The sequence below is a fragment of the Rhipicephalus sanguineus genome, chromosome 10 (genome assembly GCF_013339695.2).
Source record: "Rhipicephalus sanguineus isolate Rsan-2018 chromosome 10, BIME_Rsan_1.4, whole genome shotgun sequence".
Taxonomy (NCBI): domain Eukaryota; kingdom Metazoa; phylum Arthropoda; class Arachnida; order Ixodida; family Ixodidae; genus Rhipicephalus; species Rhipicephalus sanguineus.
Window position 1 is genome coordinate 118,735,056 of NC_051185.1, and position 20,035 is coordinate 118,755,090.

The following is a 20,035-nucleotide window of genomic DNA, read 5'->3' on the forward strand; positions in this document are numbered from 1 at the left end:
TTTCTTTATCATGTACATTAAGACGAAAAGTTGAAAGCTCACTAGAGTGTATCGCCCGCAAAGTATGTCTTTTAGTGTGATTTAACTCTCGTACGGCAGGGTCCTCGCGCCGTTGCCGGTCCACCTCGCCCGTTGACGATCGGGCGAGGTGGCTAAATACAACTACTACACTTTAAGAAAAACATCTGGCGTTCTTTCGTTCTGCTTTTACAAAACATCTGGCCTCTTTCGTTGGTTTATTTCATCAATCAACGGCGTTTTGAACAAAATTTTTATTGTTTAATCACGCACAGGAGAAATCTCACCAGGCACTACCTTGGAGGTAAACAACGGCTGCTAATGGCAATGAGACAGAAGAAGTCGGCTTTTAGCTAACACTTACACTTCTACTTCTACTAACGTTTCCTACTGGAACATGCCAATGGCTGCTAATGGGGAATGAGAGACAGAAGAATTCGGCTTTTAGTTAACGCGCACGCTGCGAACTTTTTATTGTTCAACAACGCACAGGAGAAATCTCCCACCGGCACCACCTTGGAGGTCAAAGCGTAAGACTTGTTACTCACTACTACGACCACGACGAGGGACGAACGGGTGCCGCCTTAAGGAGCTTCGCCCCTAAAAACTGTAATGACGCAAAGAAGACGGGGCGAAGCGAAGACACGAACAGACATACACGGGTGTTCATAGGTGTTGGCATGTTTTCATAGCTCGATCGCGTTAGTGCAGCTCCGGCGCATGCCTTGTCTCTGTATTTATGGCTGATGATGAATAGTTAGTTCTGCGATGTCTCAATTTCTGTCATGGGATTACCTTGTTCGGCAGCGTATATAAATCGGCGCAGTTTCTGATAATAAACAGTTGGAAGCTGGCGCCCGTGTATGTCTGCTCGTGTCTTCGCTTCGTCCCCGTCTTCTTTGCGTCATTACAGTTTTTTCCTCAAGTTATGAACCAACTAGCTCAGAAACAAGCCCTGTCGGAGATATCGGCCGGGAGTATACCTGCTGCCACCTTGCGGAAAAACGGCGGCAACTCGAGCACCTCCGTGACGCGCGGCGTATTGGCGGAGCGGCGCGTCGGGCCACCTGTTATTCTACCACCGTGGCCAAAACTACCGACGATGACGTAGTTCCGGTCACGCCCACACTTTCGGTGCGTTCGCGTGGGCGGAGTAAGACGAACTTTTGTTTCGCGTATTTTAAAGCTCCTGCTACCACAACAGCGAAAAAACTTGCGCCATCGTCGACAATAATGTTAGTCCTTGTTAACAACAAATTTTTACCGAATTGTAAAACCACTTCAGCATCCTTAAAAAGAAATCGCAATCGTCATAATCATCATCATCATCAGACATCATCATGATCAAAGTTAAGTCACCATCGGCGTCAACACGAGCGATGCGAAAAATCATCTTTCGATGACGTCACCCTGTGACGTCATCATGACATCAAAGGTCACCAAAATTGGTGACTTCATCATGATGTTGCATAACTTGACGTCACATGAAAACGTCATTGCATGACCGCAGCTTGTTCAGAGCTGACCCGACCCCAGAGGCACTGCAAAACCACGTAAGGTGCAGTAATCTTACGGGGAGGGGAGAACAATATATCGACTTAGCAGAAAAAGAAGACTCCTTTCGCCTTCGAGTCATCTTTAGGTAAATGCATAGAGGATTGTGTAACAATCCTTTATTAAGGATAATTGCTTTCCTCTTCCACCGCTTCCTCCTCCCTTTCCGTCTCGTCTTGCGCCTCGTGCGTGTAATCACCCATGTAATTTTCTTCGAAAGCTGCCAGCATAAACAGAACCATAATACGCGTTATCCTCTCATTCCCTTCATACGTCTTTAAACCTTCGCAAACTTCAAACTTTGCCACGGCCCTCGCCTCAACGCTAGTGGCAGAATGAATGTGATCAGGAGCATTACGTGCACACGATTATTGATCACGCGTTGACACATCGAACAACAGCACTACCGCTGTCCGATGAAAACTCATCAATTCTACTCTACTCTTCGCGTTCCCCGCCGGCGCTAGCGCAAACCATGGTGCAACCACGGTGCAAAGGAACATTTGAGGCCGAAAACTCAAATGTTCCTTCTCAAAGAACGAAGGTCGATAGGAGATGCGTAGTTGTGCCCTATGTGCACAAAACGTCGCACCACCTAAAGAAGGTTGGGAAGCGACATGGAGTTGAAGTCGTGTTTTCGGCTCCTAAGAAGCTTGAAGGCTTGTGCGCGCGCATAGGCAACCGCCAAAACAGGTTACAAGGATGCGGGAAAAAGCACGCAAATTCATATGCAGAGTGCAATGTTGGCGTTGTCTATGAAATCCTCTTGTCATGTGGAAAAAGTTATGTAGGACAGACCGGAAGATGTGTGAACGTGCGCATGCGTGAACATGAATTGTCAGTCAAAAACAATACAAGCGGGCACCTACCCACCCACTGCTCTTAGTGCAAGTGCGAACCGATGCTGAAAGGTGTTAAGATATTGAGCCGCTGCCGAGATAATAGAGCAAGGAAAATTTGCGAAGCATACCACATTAGGAAGATGGGAAATGAATGCGTCAGGAAGTCATCGGTGTTCTTACATAGCACAGAAATGAGATTCATCGATGAGCGCTGCTAAGATGACGTCTTATGGTTGATAAGATTTTTGTGATAACACCTTTCTGAAAAGGGCATGCTCGGTATTGATTTCTACGAACTGTACTGGTAGGAGGAATGTGTGTAATAAAGTTCAATTGCAAGTCTGCGCCTGTGTGTGTCTATGGTTGTTACGTGTGTGTCAGGTAGCGCAGTTATCTCTTTTGTATTAACATGCACCAACTCGCCCAGCAACAGGTTCTTCTAAACGGCGTTCTACTAGTTTTTTAGGTTGTGTCTAACAAAGAAAACGAGCCCTTCAATCTTTTTCCTTCAAACGTCGTTCTGACTGCGCTGACGCACATTTGCCGTGAACCAGTATGAAGTCACCCAGTTTTCTAGTCTTCTCGCACAATGCCTAAACGAAAAAATTCGGCAGATCCCACGTGCCGTGATAGTCGATGTTATGCGAAGCATGCGGCGGGAAGGTGACTGTGGCCTAAGTTTTTGTACTGAGCGAAACGTTACACAATGACTCTAGAGATTTGCATAAATTTTATACGCACACATATAAGTTGAAGAGCCGCATATGTGTTAATAATCAGTTTACAGTTGGGTAACGCTGCCAACGGCAACGTGGGTATTACCAACACCAGAAGCAGTGAGCTGATATGTGGTGCTTATACTTGTCCCTTATGATGGAGAACGCACGCACCTTTCACGAACTCGTGTGCACGTGTGGAAGAGGTTCTTGACAGTTCTTGAACAAGATCATCATCGCCGTGATCAGTCAGCTCCAGCAGCTGGTCATGACTTATTAGCGGATCCGGTCGTGATCGTGGTGACGAGTGGTCCATGAGTAGTGAAGTATAAGGTATAGTACAGCTGTTGGAAATTGTGGATGCCTCGGTCATTTTGTCGACAAATTGTCTGTCGATAGAGCCGGCGACATGTCGGAACCTGAAGTCACCCTTCGCGTTGCCGTCGCGGCTGATAGGCTTGGTTAGTGCTACGTAGACCAACATCGGTGGATGGCGCTTGTCGTATTCGTAGACTACCTGGGCGTATGTGGCCTACGCAGCCTAGTCTACAAAGCGGCTCTCAATCAGTCTGATATTATCCTCGGTCAGCATGAGGCCCTCGACCAGCCTCGTAAGAGATTAAGAGGACACTGCGTCGTTGGCAGACTAAACGCACTTTACGATAAGATGATGTGAACATCATACGTAACTTTCGTTAATGTATTCCTCCGGGGTCAAGTAATGCTTCAATGTAGCTTGCTTAATCATAGGAATACAAAGGTAATGTTCCTTAGAGTGCTATAAAAGCGGAGCCAACACTAGAACAACAGACGTTATTCTGATATGACGCCTCTATCGTAGGAGTACATAAGAAGTGTTTATTGCTTTCTTGTAAAATGGGACAGCCACCACCACAACCACAATTGACGTTTCACCGGCATTCTGCCTGTACAGGCTGTTTTTCCAAACCCGTTTTTAGACCTGAAGTGACTCTGTTGTAGAATACCTGGTTGTCACACAGAATGCTTGGGTTCGATTCCTGCTGGGATACTAATTTTCATTCTTTCCATTCGTCGGGTCAACGCTGCCGATGTCGGTTTCTCTTAACACTCTCGCTTTTAAGTTACCAATGTCTGTTCTCGCCGTTCCTGGGTAGATATAAACTGTCAATCACCTGTGGCGCATACCCGTACACCGCGGCCCGTGTTAAACGGGTATGTGCCACGCTTGACAAGAGGAAAGGGTTTGGCGACGTACGCGAGAGGGACTGCACGTGATTCATGTCATGACCCCACAGTGATATTCGTCAAATCCTCTTACCCTCCCGTGCCAATGTTGGTCTACACCAAGTTAAGGAGGCGATCATGAGAGCACCCAGACGTAGGCTGCTAGATTAGATAGATAGATAGATAGATAGATAGATAGATAGATAGATAGATAGATAGATAGATAGATAGATAGATAGATAGATAGATAGATAGATAGATAGATAGATAGATAGATAGATAGATAGATAGATAGATAGATAGTTACGCTCAATGTGCCAAAGGTTCCCTCAGAGATGCTTCCCATTTAAAACTCGAGCAGCTACGCACTAGTGGTGGGAAGAATGAGGAAACGAGAGAGCTAGTGGCGTTGCTCTCCTCATTTACCTTCTCCTCACTCGCGCTTTGCTTTCCCACTCCTTATTATACTATACCATACAATACTGCGTTATACCCTACCCCCTAACCTCCTCCTCAAATTCATTTTCCGTTGCCACTCCTTGCTATGCTATACTATAATTCAAGGCTGTGCGTGCTGTCTCTCCTTTTCCTATCTCTTTTTTTTATTATGTTTCTTTGTATCTCTTTCTCTCTGTGTCTGTTTCTTTGTCTCTCTTCCTATCTTTTATTCCTTTTGTTCTTTCCTTTCTCTCTCTTTCACTCTTACTCATTCTTTCTCTCTTTGTACTCGTTCTCGCGCCTTCAATTTTATCTTTCTTCCGTCGCCTTTTTTCTCCCTCTATCTCTTTCTATATTTTCTCTCTTTTTTCGTTTTCTTTCTCTCTATCTCTCTTTTTCTCTCTATTTCTTTCTTTCTCTCTCACTGTACTCGCTCTCTAGCCTTCTATCTTCCCGCCGGACAAATCGGCGCACGTGTTTTGGGAGCGAAGCGAAAGATGAAGAGGAGGACGAAGAGAGTGCGTGCCGGTTCATGATGATGCTAGTTTTCGGATTCAGCACACACATTTCACTCGGCTTAAGCAGCTCCGCCGTTAAAAGTCTTTCGCTGAGTACGGGTGTACAAGCGCTGTCATGGTATGTGCCTCTTAATCAACATCCAGCTACTGGTAATTAAAGCCCTGTACGTCTTTCTCGCGATAGTGATAGATCAACGCGAATGAGGCATAAATTAGGGAGATCGACTGGTATTGAAACATGTGATTTTCCACATGACCCCGGCCAAGTGAAAAGATGAAAAGCGATATGAACAGCCGAGACAAAAATCCGGCTTTAAAAATAATGATGAGAGGAACGAGATTATTGAGGTGCTTCTCATAGGAAACTGCCATATCGAAAATATTATTGCAACAAAGATGCGCGAGCGTACGGGGCGCGGAAGAAGAAGAAGAGTAGTGGAGCCGGCGCTTGGACTGTGTGGTTCGGTGAACCGGACTAGGCCTGTCTCAGAAGTACACTGCTCATTTCACCTCATCTGTAAATAAACACAATCACTCGTAACAGTTTGGTGGAGGTGCGGGGTACATCGATCTGGACGACCCAGCTCTACCAGTTTTGTGACGGAGCAGACGCTTGGCAGGCTTGCCACCGCAGCTACCAGACATGGAGGACACAGGAGCAGGCCATAACAACCTCGCCGCTGAGCAACACGCTCACCCGCCAGGACAAGCTGGCTGCAGCACGTCGGAACGTCAACCAAGGACCTTTTCGGGGCAGCCGGATGACGATGTTGAGGATTGGTTCAAGCACTATCAAAGAGTGAGTCGCAGCAACCGCTGGAGCAGTACTAAGCAGCTCGAGAACGTGGTGTTTTTTCTCGTTGGCGCCGCGTCTCTTTGGTTCGACAACCACGAGAGTGCATTGACCACATGGGACATTTTTGTGGACGAGCTGAAGAGGTGTTTTAGTGACTCGACTGCTAAGGTCAAGCAGGCGGAGCAAACGCTCTCACGCAGAGCTCAGTTTCCTGGCGAAACATGCACCACCTACATCGAGGCCATCTTGAAGCTCTGCGGAACCGTGAGTGTGACCATGTCTGACGAAGATAAGATAGGTCATCTCCTCAAGGGAATCGCGGAAGACGTGTACAATTTCTTATCACTAAGGAAGACCTACACGCACCTTCCGATCTAAGGAAACACTGCCGAGCGTTTGAAGCGCTAAAGAGGAGGAGAATCCTACCGAAATTTGGACGTCCTGACAATGTGCCCACGATTGCAAGTGTCAACCTTCCATCGCAGGACGACATCTCTTCGATTATAAGACGAGTGGTTAAGGAAGAACTTGCTCAACTGCAAGCTGTGGACACCGCCGGTATCTGCCATCAGTGTGCATTCGACCAACGCCCCCATGAACCACCGGTACCTCGGATGCGTCAGAGCTACTTTGAGCCTCGCCCGAATTACACCGATCGGTTCGAACGAAGGAGAGAACGGCCACTCGAAAACCAGGAACGCAGGCAAGCTGCATCACGGCGATTTACTCCTCAGCCGCCATCTCCCGGCTTTTATCAACCAACGAGGTCTACCTCGCCGGAGACGACTAGACGCGACACCCGTACTTGCTACAACTGCGGGCTACCTGGAAACATCGCTAGGTACTGCAACCGTCGTCAGCAGCGAGCTCCACGATTCAACGTGTACACGCCCTATGTGCCTGCTGGTGAGTCTCGACCATTTTGAGAGCTCTTTCCAACGGCAACACACAGCACGTGCTGACTCGCCTTGCTCCGACCACAGCGTCACCCCACCACCCGCACGCCAACAGCGATCCCCGTCCCCGCGTCGCCGCTCGGGGACGCCACAACCACTGGGAAACTGACTGGTGCGACCGATGGGGGCGAGGCCGCAAAATCATCTTCCGCAAGACCCCCTTGTGTTGTAATGGTTGAGAACAAAGTGAGCGTTTTTGTAGACAATGTGAGTACTGTTGCATTAGTTGATACCGGTGCTGCAGTTTCTATAATGAGCATGTCTTTTAAAAATCGCCTTGGGACGAAAGTAATGTTTGCTTGGAATCGGAGTGCTACGTACCGCGGCGTAGGGGGAGAAACGTTGAGCCCGGTTGGTGTTTGTTCTGTTTTACTTTCTGTGGGAAATCAAACGTTTAGAGCTGAACTAACTGAGCTTGCACGTGCGACCCACGACGTCATTCTAGGTATATATTTTTTGCGTGAATGTGGTGCCACTCTGGATTGTGGTAGTGGTGGGATTATTTTTTGTACCGTGTTGTCCTCTACATTGAGGGAAGATACCGTTGATGACGGCTCGGACGTGTTTTCCGTGTCTCAAGACGTCTGTTTGGCCCCGCATACCGCAGTGTTTGTGCGCGTAAACTCTTCACGTTCTTGTGCGGGTTCTTACTACGGTTTAGCCGAGCCGAACTTCAGTAACGCACTTAAGAAAAACGTTATTGTGCCTCGTTGCCTCGTGCTCGCCGTCGATGGTTGTGCCGATCACTCGTAACGATATAAAAAGACCTTCATCGACATCCCGATTGCGACGACTCCTTGGGTCGGGTACATGGTCCAAAATTTACACAGCGTTGCGGGCACTGCACGATAGGACACTCAGAAGAAGCATAGCTCTCTAGCCGTGCACGTGGTTGTGGCGGGCGCTCGTACTATTTATTGCCTGCTAATGAACGATGACATTCGACCGGACACTCAACCGGCAGACCCACCGTGAAAAATACACAACCTGCGCCGTCGATCCGACGTGCCAGTGAATTTCCCTTCATAAACACAGCAAAGCGAAGCTGCCAACACGCTGTTATCAACCGCGAACCATCAGAAAAATGGCGGCGCCGGCTGAGGTACATTAATTATATATTCACGGTTGGTTCGCTGCTGATATGACTTCATTGATTTATTGATTCTTGCATTTTTGCCTCCCAAAGCGACACTGGGGTAATGATAGTCGCCACAAACGAGGTGCTCGCAATAGATGTCAGACCACCTGGGGCTGAACGCAGGTTGCAATAAAATAAAAAGACAGGTAGATACATAGACGTTCTCAGATTTTATACGCATCGGACTAAACGCCTTGAAGGGCGGGAATCGAACCCGTGACTTTGTATGCAGTGGGATAGAGCTACAGGCACTGTCCGCGGTGAGTCGTTATCCTTAGCTGTCTTTGTGCTATCTTTTTTTGTGTGTTAATTTGAACGAACAGACAAGAAAGCTAAGGAAATTACAGGGGATGTGATTTGCAGTAATTATGATGTAAATGTGAAGAACGTAAAGTGGACGATACGATGACTTGCCGACGGCAGGGACCGAACCTGCGACCTTTGAATAACGCCTCCGATACCCCACCACTGAGCTACGGCTGCAGGCATCCTCCCGTCCGCATTATGGGGTATATATACGCATTTAAACCTCTAGGAGTGTTTGTCAGCGCCACTATTTCTATGACACGACGAGCGTGGAATACTCTTATAGATGTTTTAATCGCTAAAAATCTACCTTATGAGATTTCAGATTGCGCGCCATTAGCTTAAATAATTGGCCGTTAGCTTAAGTAATTGGCGCTTAGCTTAAGTACCTGGCCTTTAGCTTAATTAATGTTATCCTCCGATATTACATGAGCCCAATATGACGAAATTTAACCATCGATTTCTATTTTTTAGAAGACTATTAATGTTCGGAAAGCAGGAAGTAAGCAGTATGGCCGGAAGTGCTTGGAAGATAACCGAAAGTGTCACTTGGTACTCGTTCCACTAAAAAAAAAGGAGGTGCCTATACACCTTTTGCGGAGTGCACCTCACTCCTTCGCCACGACCTCCATCGCTGGCAGCCAATCCTGAATTCACCCTTCATCACGGAAGGTTTCCGGATACAAACGTTAACGCATCGTTGATGCTAGCCTATGCGAAACTAGCCCAACACATGTTTGTTTGTGCTAGAATCATTTCATGGCTCCGAGCTAACTAGGCCGCTGTCAAACGCAGCAGAACTATATCCTTACGTATCAGAGAGATCTTTATGGGTACGGACCGTGAATAGATGCCATCCCATTGACTTCGAATCGATGGAGAAGAAAGACTTCAGCAAAGAAAGACTTGCTTTGCGTAATTGGAGCTCCGTTAGTACAAGCAACCTTTAATGGTTGCTGTACTGTTTATGTTTTACTAGCCGCTGCATCGTTCTAAAGAGAACGACTGCTTCAATAACCAGCAAAGACAGACGAAATGAGGCGCGGGCACGCAATATGAAAGAGCCCGCTGTCTGTGTCGCATGTATCCTTTACCCGGTGGTATCCTTTTCTTTAATTAGAATACTAAGTCGCACTTTCGTCTAGGCTTAGACGTACTCATGTGCGCGCATATTAAAGATGCAAGAATCAGCGCGTGCGTCCAAATTACGCAGCATCCCGACGCGTTCTTGCTCGTGGTATGCGCATGCGTTGAACTTTGGGGAATGTCTCTGCTGTAGTTTTCTTCCCCTTATTTTTTCTTTTTTTTTGCATTCGGCACACCAAGCGCTGATACCGCTGTACTTCACTGCTGAGCTTCGCCTTTTCGCGAGCGTGGGTAACTGTGGTAACACCTTCCCTACGCACCTCTTATATACGCGTCAACGCTTATAGCCTTGCGACACCCTTATCTCCAGGTGACTGTGCGGTGGTCATGGAAAAACAGTATGCCTATGACAAACACTGGCGGTCTTTGAACCCATGTTGGCCAAGTTATCGTCGAAAACAATTCCTCCCTTACCATTTTAAATATCTGCAAAAGAAACATAAGCTAATGGCGTTCTTAACCCTTTCAGACGCCACCTATCAAGAGCAGTATGTGAATGCGTCAAATTAGCAATATATTATTTCGAGGCAGTCCATACTTTATTGCAACGAAAATGTCTCATATGCCGATTTCTACGTGTTGTAGCAATGAATAGAAATCATATTGTAATTAAATAGCTTTTCATCCGGAAGTCATTCGTGTTTTCTTTTTCCATTAATAGAACCCTATCAGCTTAGAAATATAGTGCAAATTCGTTTTTGGTTACGTTCATTTCAAGCAAAGAAAGCACTTTTGATGTGGCTAGCGGAAAGCCTCGAACGACTAGCAGAATGCGGTCGTGCCTTCAGCATGGTGGTCAAATGCAACAGTACCCTGCAAAATAAAGTTAAAGGAAGACGAATTTGAATTTACAACGCAGGAGGTTCAATTCATCCAAACCTCCGTGTATAATGCTCTCTCTCAGTCACTAGTCGACGCAGCTAGCAAAAACAAGTGGTGCACAAAATTGCGCACATAGCGTCTCAAATGGTTGAACGTATGCTGAAGATAATCCAAAATGGTTCTCGACTGCTTAACCCAGTTCCTTTTGAGAAGTTGCCGATTGCAAGGTGGAAACACTTTACTTCTTCTGAGCTAATGATTCGTAAAGAAGTCTTCACCCTGCTGCTCTCGGCTTTTTCATTAGGTCTTACCTTTCACACTGAAAAACTATAACGTTGCTTTTCACTTCCATTTTTTTACTCCTCGGCCTGTTATTTTTTTTATCACTCCGCTAGGAACTCACCAAATAAATGCGAGCACTGTAAGCCCAGCACTTCTGTACGTTTGGCTGACGCAATCTGTTTCGACGTTGCCACAGTCCTAAAAAGATAGGCCCTGCAAGAAAAGCTGCAATGGACACTCCACGATTCCGACGACTGGCTTCAAACGACGTGCGCCTCCCAATTTGAAGGAGTTCCGCTTCCGTTGTCGTTTGCCAAAGGTCACCTCCTCAGTGAACCTCACGAAACAGACCAATAGGGCGTTAGCGAAAAGGCGGGAATCCTGTGGCAGCTGATTGGACTGCCCATCCAGAACACGGAGGAAGTAAACAAGCAAGCGGCTCCCGCCGTAATGAACACATTTACAAAGGTCGACACTCTGCAAATAAGTATGTACACACATACAGTTTACTCCCTGAAATAGGCGCCATTATTTGCGATGTATGGTATTATAGTGATAAATTACTTTTTAAAGCAATGCAGTTTAGGCTGACTATGAAGAACTGTTGAGAACGAGTCATTACAGTACCCCATTGAAGTACCTCTGCGGGAACCTAACGCCTCCTATAAGATAAAACTAAAAGGTACAAGCATAAGCAAGTCGACGTCGTTTTAGGTCTCACTGACGCACAATGCGTGTTTACTGCATGGTACTACAGAGTTACTCAGCATAATAACTTAGCGGGAATGTGAAGCCTTCGCTGAAACACACCGGAAGACTTTATGCTACGTATATGTCTGTTGCAGTCACTTCGATCCTAAACGAAACACTCTTAGTGCACAGTACTACTTCTTTTAATGTAACCGACTACGTCGCTGAACTGAGCTTCTTTGATGAAAACAAAAATGTAACCATGTTCCCCGCGCATGTTTTCTATAGATCTTTCTGTTCAGCACTTCGCAACTGTACTGCACCCAAATGAGCAGTGAACACCACAGGTGAGTATTCAAACCTTTAAGTACAATACACATAAATATCAGATCATGTAGGTCCGCATCGTATTAGTGAGTCCTCTCAAAAATAAACGTAAAATACAAATACCTGTTCATATAAATAGTACTGAAGACAACATAAACTCAATATAAATGCAACATAATTTGTTTCGAAAGTCTGCAGCCTTTCGAAACAAATTATGCAGTTTATTGAGGCTGCAGTTTATTGAGACGTCCAACGACCAAAATAGCCTTCCGACAACATCCCTCACACAAAAAAAGATAGCACCGTTACCATGACAAATGATGCTCTCTCTATGCACAAATTCTTTCTAATGGCTTTTTTTTTTTAATGCTGTACCTTCGAACAGCACAGCTAGCAATAGCTCCCAGCGATAAATAATGGGAGAATCGAAAGCGGGCGACAGGCATATTACAACCACCCAGTATATACTGTCGCAGGTTGCTTCGCTGAAAACGCCCGCTGTGCGGCAGAGTAATAGAAGCTGTCAAAGCGATATTTATCGTTGTGGCTTCGGCTGCGGTTCTATAGAACGCGCAACACGGTAGTAGTGTGCCTGTTTGCTATGCCATTACCAGAACACAGAGGTGCAAGAAGCTGGTCGGACATTGAAGCAACAGAACCAACTTATTTCCCGAGTCAAAGAGGGCCACTTGTGGACGTTTCGAGAATGGTGCATTTTTCAATAGCCATGGGGGGGCGCCACTGTCTCGGCAGCCGAGTAGGTCGTGCTCTACATGGGCTCCGTACGTTTTCACGCGCATCCCCGGAAATTCTCATCTTAGCGAATTTGCACCAATACCAGCGGATTCCTGACGTCTCCGGGAATCTCTGGACGCCTTCCTCGACGTAAGTCGACCGTTTTCAAGTCTTTTACGGCAAGTTTTCCGTCCCGCCACGCCCCCGGCCAGTTAAGCCTAACGCGCCGTGTCGCGCTCGTAATCTGTCGACGCGGCCTCGCCGCCCGCTTCGTTGGGCGTCGAGCGCGCTCGCGGGCTGCCGGCGTACCATGAAGGAGATCGTCGCGGGCACGGAAATTACCCCAGAAGAATTTGAAGCCAGCGAATGGCTCACGCAAGTCAACAAGAGCCGTGAAGCCCGCACATCGAAAGGGACCACCATCCCCCCGGCTTCCGACACCCAGGACGGACGATCTACGTCCCATAAGACCTCAAATGCCTCGAATGATGATACCGCAGCGACCGATCGTTCGCTCACACCACGCCAACGTGGGCGGCGACTAGCTCTCAACTCGGTGGCTTCAAAGCAGCCTCGACTGCCCAGCGATGCCCTCAAGCTCATCGTCCGCCCCAGGGGAGGACTCCTACTCTCCAAGATTACCAACTTTATACTATTCGAAGCGGTTTGCACTGCAGCAAACTTCCCCAAGTCCTCAGTTCGCGGCGAAGACCTCATTCAAGTAAACCCCAAGCAGAACACGTTCGCCTATTGCACCCCGGCCGTCGAACGAGCCGAACGGGTGCTGCGACTTAAGGAATTGGTGATTGGCACCCACACGTACGAAATTTCAGTGTACTGCGCACCCGATGAAAGTCAAGGACGCGGTGTGATCCGGGGCGTTGACCTCCGCCTAGACCGCCAAGGTATCCAAGAAGAATTAGAAGACCCCCGTAACCCTCCCATCGTTGACTTTCGCCGTCTGGGGAACACCACCGCCGTGCTGTTGACCTTCAAGGAACCTCGTGTTCCCATGTGGATCTACCTCTGCAATGCCCGTCACCGTTGCAACCTGTACAAGAAGAAGTTCGAAGTATGTTACCGGTGCAGTGAACTTGGCCACAGAGCTGACGTGTGTGCCAGTACAGTGATCAAGTGTAGGGGCTGCGCCATCCCCGACCCACCCAGTGATCACGTGTGCGTCCCGACGTGCCGCCTTTGCGGAAAACAGCATATCACCGGCGACAGCCGTTGTAAGGAAATCTACAGGACCCCGTATATCATAAAGCGGCGCCAATGGGAGGCCCTCCAGCAGGAAGAAGACTCCAAGCAACAAGATCAAGCGACCCAACGGCGGGTCGCCCTTAAACGCTCCAGTCGCTGGGACCGTCAACGGTCTGGTAGTACCCAGCGCAAGCACAGGGACCGTTCTGCCTCGTTCCCACCACTTGAGGCCGACTCTTCCCACAAGTCATCACGGCCATCGTCCAGCTCGAGGGCGCCTACCTCTGCTACTACTCCGCCAGGTCTACCGGCGGGGAAGCCACATGGATCCACAGTTCCCGGAACTCCTTCCGCGGCGCCGCCGGTGAGTACGCAGGGAGGGACTACCAACACTACACTTGAAAAAGCCATTACTCACCTCACTGCGGTAGTCACACAGCTAGTGCACAGGGTTACAACAATAGAACAGCGCATAGGGTCCAGTGCTTTTTCACATCCACCTTCCATGACAAAACATCCACATCCACCCCCATGGACACTGAATCGTTGGCAGGCACAGCTACAAAACGAAAGGCCTACGAGGTGGGCGGTTCACAACCGGGTGACACTCAGGCCCAAATTGAACGCCTTACGTCAGCTCTGACTATGAGTGAAACACGCACAGACCAACGCTTCGCGGCTCTGGAAGCCACTATGGAGAAATATTTCGAAACACTCACAGCGCAGTTCACCCAGCAACTTGACTCGTTGAGTAAAGCACTAGACGCTCGGTGCAAATCTTATGACGCTGCCCTTGGCCCCGCTTCGTCCTCGGTGACAGGCGGCACAAACTCTCATCCTAATCATGGCGGGCCGCTCGCGTAACACCACCATCTGGCAGTGGAACTGTCGGGGCTTCGCGCGTAAGCGTCCTGTTCTCCAGCAGTTTCTTGCCTCCCGCGATCGTCCAGAAATCATAGCGCTTCAAGAGGGTGGCAAGCACGCTCAGTTAGCCGGATACAAGACATACACGTCGGGGCGCGCCAACTCTCAGGTGGCAACTCTAGTGAAACGCAACATGAATGTCATCCCCCATGACATTGGCTCTAATTTCCCCGATCACGTACTTTTAGAAATTTTGCCCCGCCCTTCTCGTAAACCTGGTCACTGTCTTTTTGTGCTCAACGTCTATAGTCCTCCCCGCGACCGCCGTGTCGAATTCGGCCCCCTATTTCTCCGTGTTCAACAACTAGCCCAGCACCAGCCGCATATCATAATGGGGGACTTCAATGCTCCCCACCCATCGTGGGGTTACCACTACGATTCTCCCAAAGGCCGTTCTCTATGGGAAGAGTGGCACTCGCTACACCTAAATCTTCTTACCGACCCAGCACATCCAACGCGTAGAGGGGTGGGAGTGGCCCGTGACACCACACCAGATCTCACCTTCGTGGGGCCCGGAGTAAATGCCACCTGGTGCAATACACTAGAAACTTTCGGCAGTGATCATTATGTTCTGGAAATAGTCATCCAGAAGCCCACGCGTGAGCGTCTTCGTTCAGCTAGACTGACCGACTGGGACCGCTTTCGTACCCAACGACAAGCATCGGGGACCTCTCAGCGTATTACTGATATTTCCAGCTGGTCCGCTACCCTCCTTCAGCACGTCGCTGACGCCACAACGGACATCGAAGTCGAGAAGTCTGTGCCTAGCTGTGACCGACACTACGCCAAGCTTTGGGCGAGGAAACGCAAACTTGAGACCCTTCTGCAGACCCGAAAATGGGATAAAGACATCCGCCGCCGGTTGGCTCGAGTGCACACAGACATTGAAAACTATGCCATAGACCTCACCCGTCAGAACTGGAATGATATTTGTTCCCAAATGGATAAGGCTCCCAACTCTAAGAACACATGGCAACTGCTCCGTCACTTGCTGGATCCTGATGGTGGCAAGCTGCAAGCTAAATATCAACTTGAACGTATCTTTCGTGAATATTCCGGCTCGTCCGCTTCCCTGCGTCAAGAGCTCATCAACACCTACATCCGTCCTGGACCCGTCATCCCTCTTCCTGCATATCAGGGGGTAGGTAACCCGCTCCTTGATGCCCCCATAACTAGAGCAGAGGTGCGGGCGGAACTAAATCGTCTCAAGACAAATTCTGCAGCTGGTCCCGATCGAGTCACCAATCGCATGCTCCGAAACCTGGACGATTCTTCTATCCAAGCCCTCACGGACTATATGCAGCAATGTTGGGAGCAAGGCACCATTCCCCAGAGCTGGAAACTTGCCAACCTCATTCTGATTCCCAAACCGGGAAAGAGCCCCACGCTTGCCAATTTGCGTCCCATCTCCCTCACATCTTGTGTGGGCAAACTGATGGAACATGTTGTCCAGACCCGTCTTATCCGCTACTTGGAGGATCATCATCTACTTCCCGATACCATGTTCGGCTTCCGCCCACACCTGGCGGCGCCGGATATTATGCTCCTACTCAAACACCAGGTGCTCTACAACCGCACTCTAGACACCCAAGTCATTGTTGGTCTTGATGTTTCCAAAGCCTTTGATAATGTACATCACACCGCCATCCTGCAGAATTTACAGGCTTTGGGAGTGGGGAACAGGACGTATACATATGTGAGGGATTTCCTTACCAATCGCCAAGTGCAACTTGACACCGGCGAAGGAGAGCTTTCCACCATCACGCCCGGCAGTCGTGGAACACCTCAAGGCTCCGTGCTATCCCCACTCCTCTTCAATGTTGCACTGTTAGGACTTCCCGAACTTCTGGCTGACATCCCAAATCTGCATCACACACTCTATGCAGATGACCTCACGCTGTGGGTTACACGAGGTAGCGACGGCCAAATCGAAGAAACCCTACAAACAGCCATCGACCGCGTGGGCAGCTATCTCTCTACGGTTGGCCTGTCCTGCTCGGCAACCAAATCCGAGTACATTGTTATTCCATCACAGGGACGCAAACCTAAACAGGTCTCTTTCCATCTCCAAGTACAGGGGATGCAAATCCCTCAAACAGATCACATCCGCATCCTAGGACTGCACCTACAGGCCAATGGTGGCAACTCCACCGCTCTTCAGCGAATCGACCAATCTGCCATCCAAATTGGTCGCCTTCTCAAGCGGGTTGCCAACAAGCACGCAGGCATGCGCGAATCCAACCTTCTTCGGCTGGTTCAGGCATTTGTCTGCACACGCGTCACCTACGTGGCCCCCTACCTCCGCCTTACGCGCGCTGATCTCGATCGCCTCGATGCTTCGCTTCGCAAGGCATACAAGACCGCCTTAGGACTCCCAATGTCCACTTCTACCTCCAAACTTATGGCCCTTGGGGTGTCGAACACGGTTCAACGAGCTTATCGAAGCTACCCTCACGTCCCAGTACCAGCGACTCTCACTCACGCATGCGGGACGCGCTGTATTGCACCAAATTGGACTCATCCCCACGCGGGCGGCCACCACTTACCAAGACATAGCGACAGCTCAACGACTCAGCCTCTGTATTCCTCCACTCCCCAAACACATGCACCCCGAACATCACGCGGATCGCAGGGCCGACCGTGCGCGCCAACTACAGAAACGTTTCGCAAGTCGCCCCGATGTCACCTACACAGACGCCTCTCGGCACCCACATCGTTCAACAATGGTGGCTGTCGCCCTGGCCCCACACCGCGGTTGGAGCACGGCATGCAGTGTAATTCACTCCACCGATATAACAGTTGCTGAAGAGGTTGCCATTGCTTTGGCAATGACCGACCGTACAACCAAGGTGATCGTAAGCGATTCCCAACTCGCCATCCGAAATTTTGACGCGGGCCGTATCTCTACACAGGCATACTCAATCATAAAGGACCACACCCCACCTACCTCACCTCGCCTTCTTATCTGGGCCCCGGCCCATGAATCTCTTAGTGGAAATGTGCAGGCACACACTCTCGCCCGAGATCTCAACTACCGGGTGGAGTTCCTTACGCCTCACACTTCCCATTCTTCGCCCTCGCAGGCCTGCGAAAAACAAACTCCTTTGTTTACTTACACAGACATTTTACAGCACTACAGACTAGGCCGTCTCCACTACCCTCCAGCTCATAAAGACCTCCCCCGACGTGATGCCGTCCTGTGGCGCAAGCTTCAGACGGGTGTCTTTCCCAACCCCTGGCTTTATAGCAAGGTATACCCACACCTCGTGACACCACACTGCAGATACTGCTCACAGTCAGCCACCCTCATACACATGGCGTGGACGTGCCCACAGTACGCTGACGCTTCACACACAGAAGATACGTGGGAGTCCCTTCTGCGTACCACCGACTCGGCACAGCAACGCCGGGTAATCTCACGCGCATTGGAGGCCGCGGCGTCTCAAGGCATTCCCGCTGACCTCCTCTAAGCAGCGTAACCGATCTCTGGGTCGGTCCCCTCTTTTGGGTGAAATAAAGTTTTGATCATCATCATCATCAATAGCCATCATCATGTGTAACAGAAGTTGTTCGCATGATGGTATTGCATTCTTTTCGGTAACTCGTTCTTTCTTTATGGTTGCATGTATTCCATCTTGAACAACTTTTTCTTTATTGATAAGATATCAGGAGACGACGCACGAAGAAGGCACCAGCTACTTCTCAGCTCTTGAAGGCATTGAGCATACAGAGTCATACTCTTCGTAAAGTATCTCGCGATAACAGAATTTCTTTTCATTTTGCTTAGCTCATTTGAAAAATGAAGTGGCCGGCTGAAAGAAATGAGTGACGTCTCTCATTTTTTATCCAATCTTGATTATATGTCCTGAAAGGCGTAAATTCTTGCTGCTATATTTTATTACGTTTCGTATGTTGCTTAGTTGTCCGCTTCCCTCTATGATGCATTGATTTAATGTCTACTTGTCGCTTTGTTCGTCATAACTGCAGGAATGTATTAGTTCTGGAACTCGCTATTGTGTACTTATCGGTATGTTTGGATTTCACCTTGAATATGACCTCGCCGCATAAGTATTTTCTTCGCAATGCGCGAAATCCAAACGAATGAATGAACAAAATGACCTCATCAACAGCCCATTTCCACAAAAAAACGAGCTTCCATTCCGGAAAGAACGCCACAGGGTCTCGCCTACTGCATATGCACTAGCGGCCGAATCCAGAAACCATTCCGTTAATACGTGCTGCTTCCCATTGCTCGGCCGCCATCAGTAATTGCATGTTCAGTGTTAGGAACTGGTGAGGTTTTTTTCTTACCAATAATTGTATCGCAACATCATTTCACAAATACGGGCCAGGGATACAGAAAGGGGGTCGAAACGTCCGTGATCAAACGTGCGCCACTCAAGAAAGTTGGCAGTATCTCGCCTCTCATTCGGAACGTCGTAGAATGTCATTCAATTTTGAACATGCTCAGTTGGCCTCTTATCGACACAGTGTGTTGAGACATTAGCTTTTGACAGTCCTATCGTCCATTGAGCTCAGACCATTATCCGAAAAAAAGAACTTTTGTGTGCCATCCTCTCGTGCCCTAGACCCGGAATGGAGTGAGGAATAGTAATTGCTGAGGATTTACGTCCCAAAAGTAGGATATCTTTATGAGAGACGTGTAGTGGAGTGTTCCGAAAATTTTGACCACCTGGGGTTATTTAACTTGCATATAAATTTAAGTACACGGGCCTCTAGCATTTTGTCTCCGTTGATATACAGCCGCAGCGGCCGGTATTCGATCCCGTGAACTTCGAGTCAGAAGTCGAGCACTATAACCACTATAGCACCACGGCGGCTATGAAAGAAGGAGAGCACCGCTAGAGAACTCCCTGCAGAATGGAATGACCATTGATTGAAGTTTGTTGCGCAGCACCTAGCGCTGTGCTGTGAACGTGCGCATTGATCGCGATTGGCTACGATTATATTTCTCGTGATGCACGTCTTCGTCTATATATTCTTTCTCTTGTATATTTTGTCTTTGTGAGCTCGAAAACGCAGCGAAATATGTGACGTCACACTGACGTCACTAGGACAGTCTTTCTGTACGTAATTTCATTAAAGTTCGATGTCATTTTCTTTTTTATAGACGAAGTGCCATACTTCTGCCACCCAAGAGACAAATAAAAGTGTATTAAAAAATTATTTGCAAGTATCAACTGTCACTGTTCAATATAAAGGTATTATTGCGATAGCAATTACATGGACAGTCTCGGCTGGATTTTGCCGTCGCCGCCGTCATGCACCGTATATATATATATATATATATATATATATATATATATATATATATATATATATATATATATATATGAAAGCCCCAAAGAAATATAATTCAGAAACATATACGGTGCATGACGGCGACGGCAAAATCCA

General features: G+C 48.4%; 1 protein-coding gene across 1 annotated transcript; it reads left to right on the forward strand.

Annotated features, from left to right (window-relative positions):
• Positions 1-15,773: 15,773 nt before the first annotated feature.
• On the forward strand, positions 15,774-18,152 carry LOC119371683 (uncharacterized). Its single transcript, XM_049419954.1, is given in 2 exon segments — positions 15,774-17,045; positions 17,047-18,152. Coding segments are annotated over 2 exon segments (2,220 nt in total). The 5' UTR covers positions 15,774-15,866; the 3' UTR covers positions 18,088-18,152.
• The last annotated feature ends 1,883 nt before the right edge of the window (positions 18,153-20,035 follow it).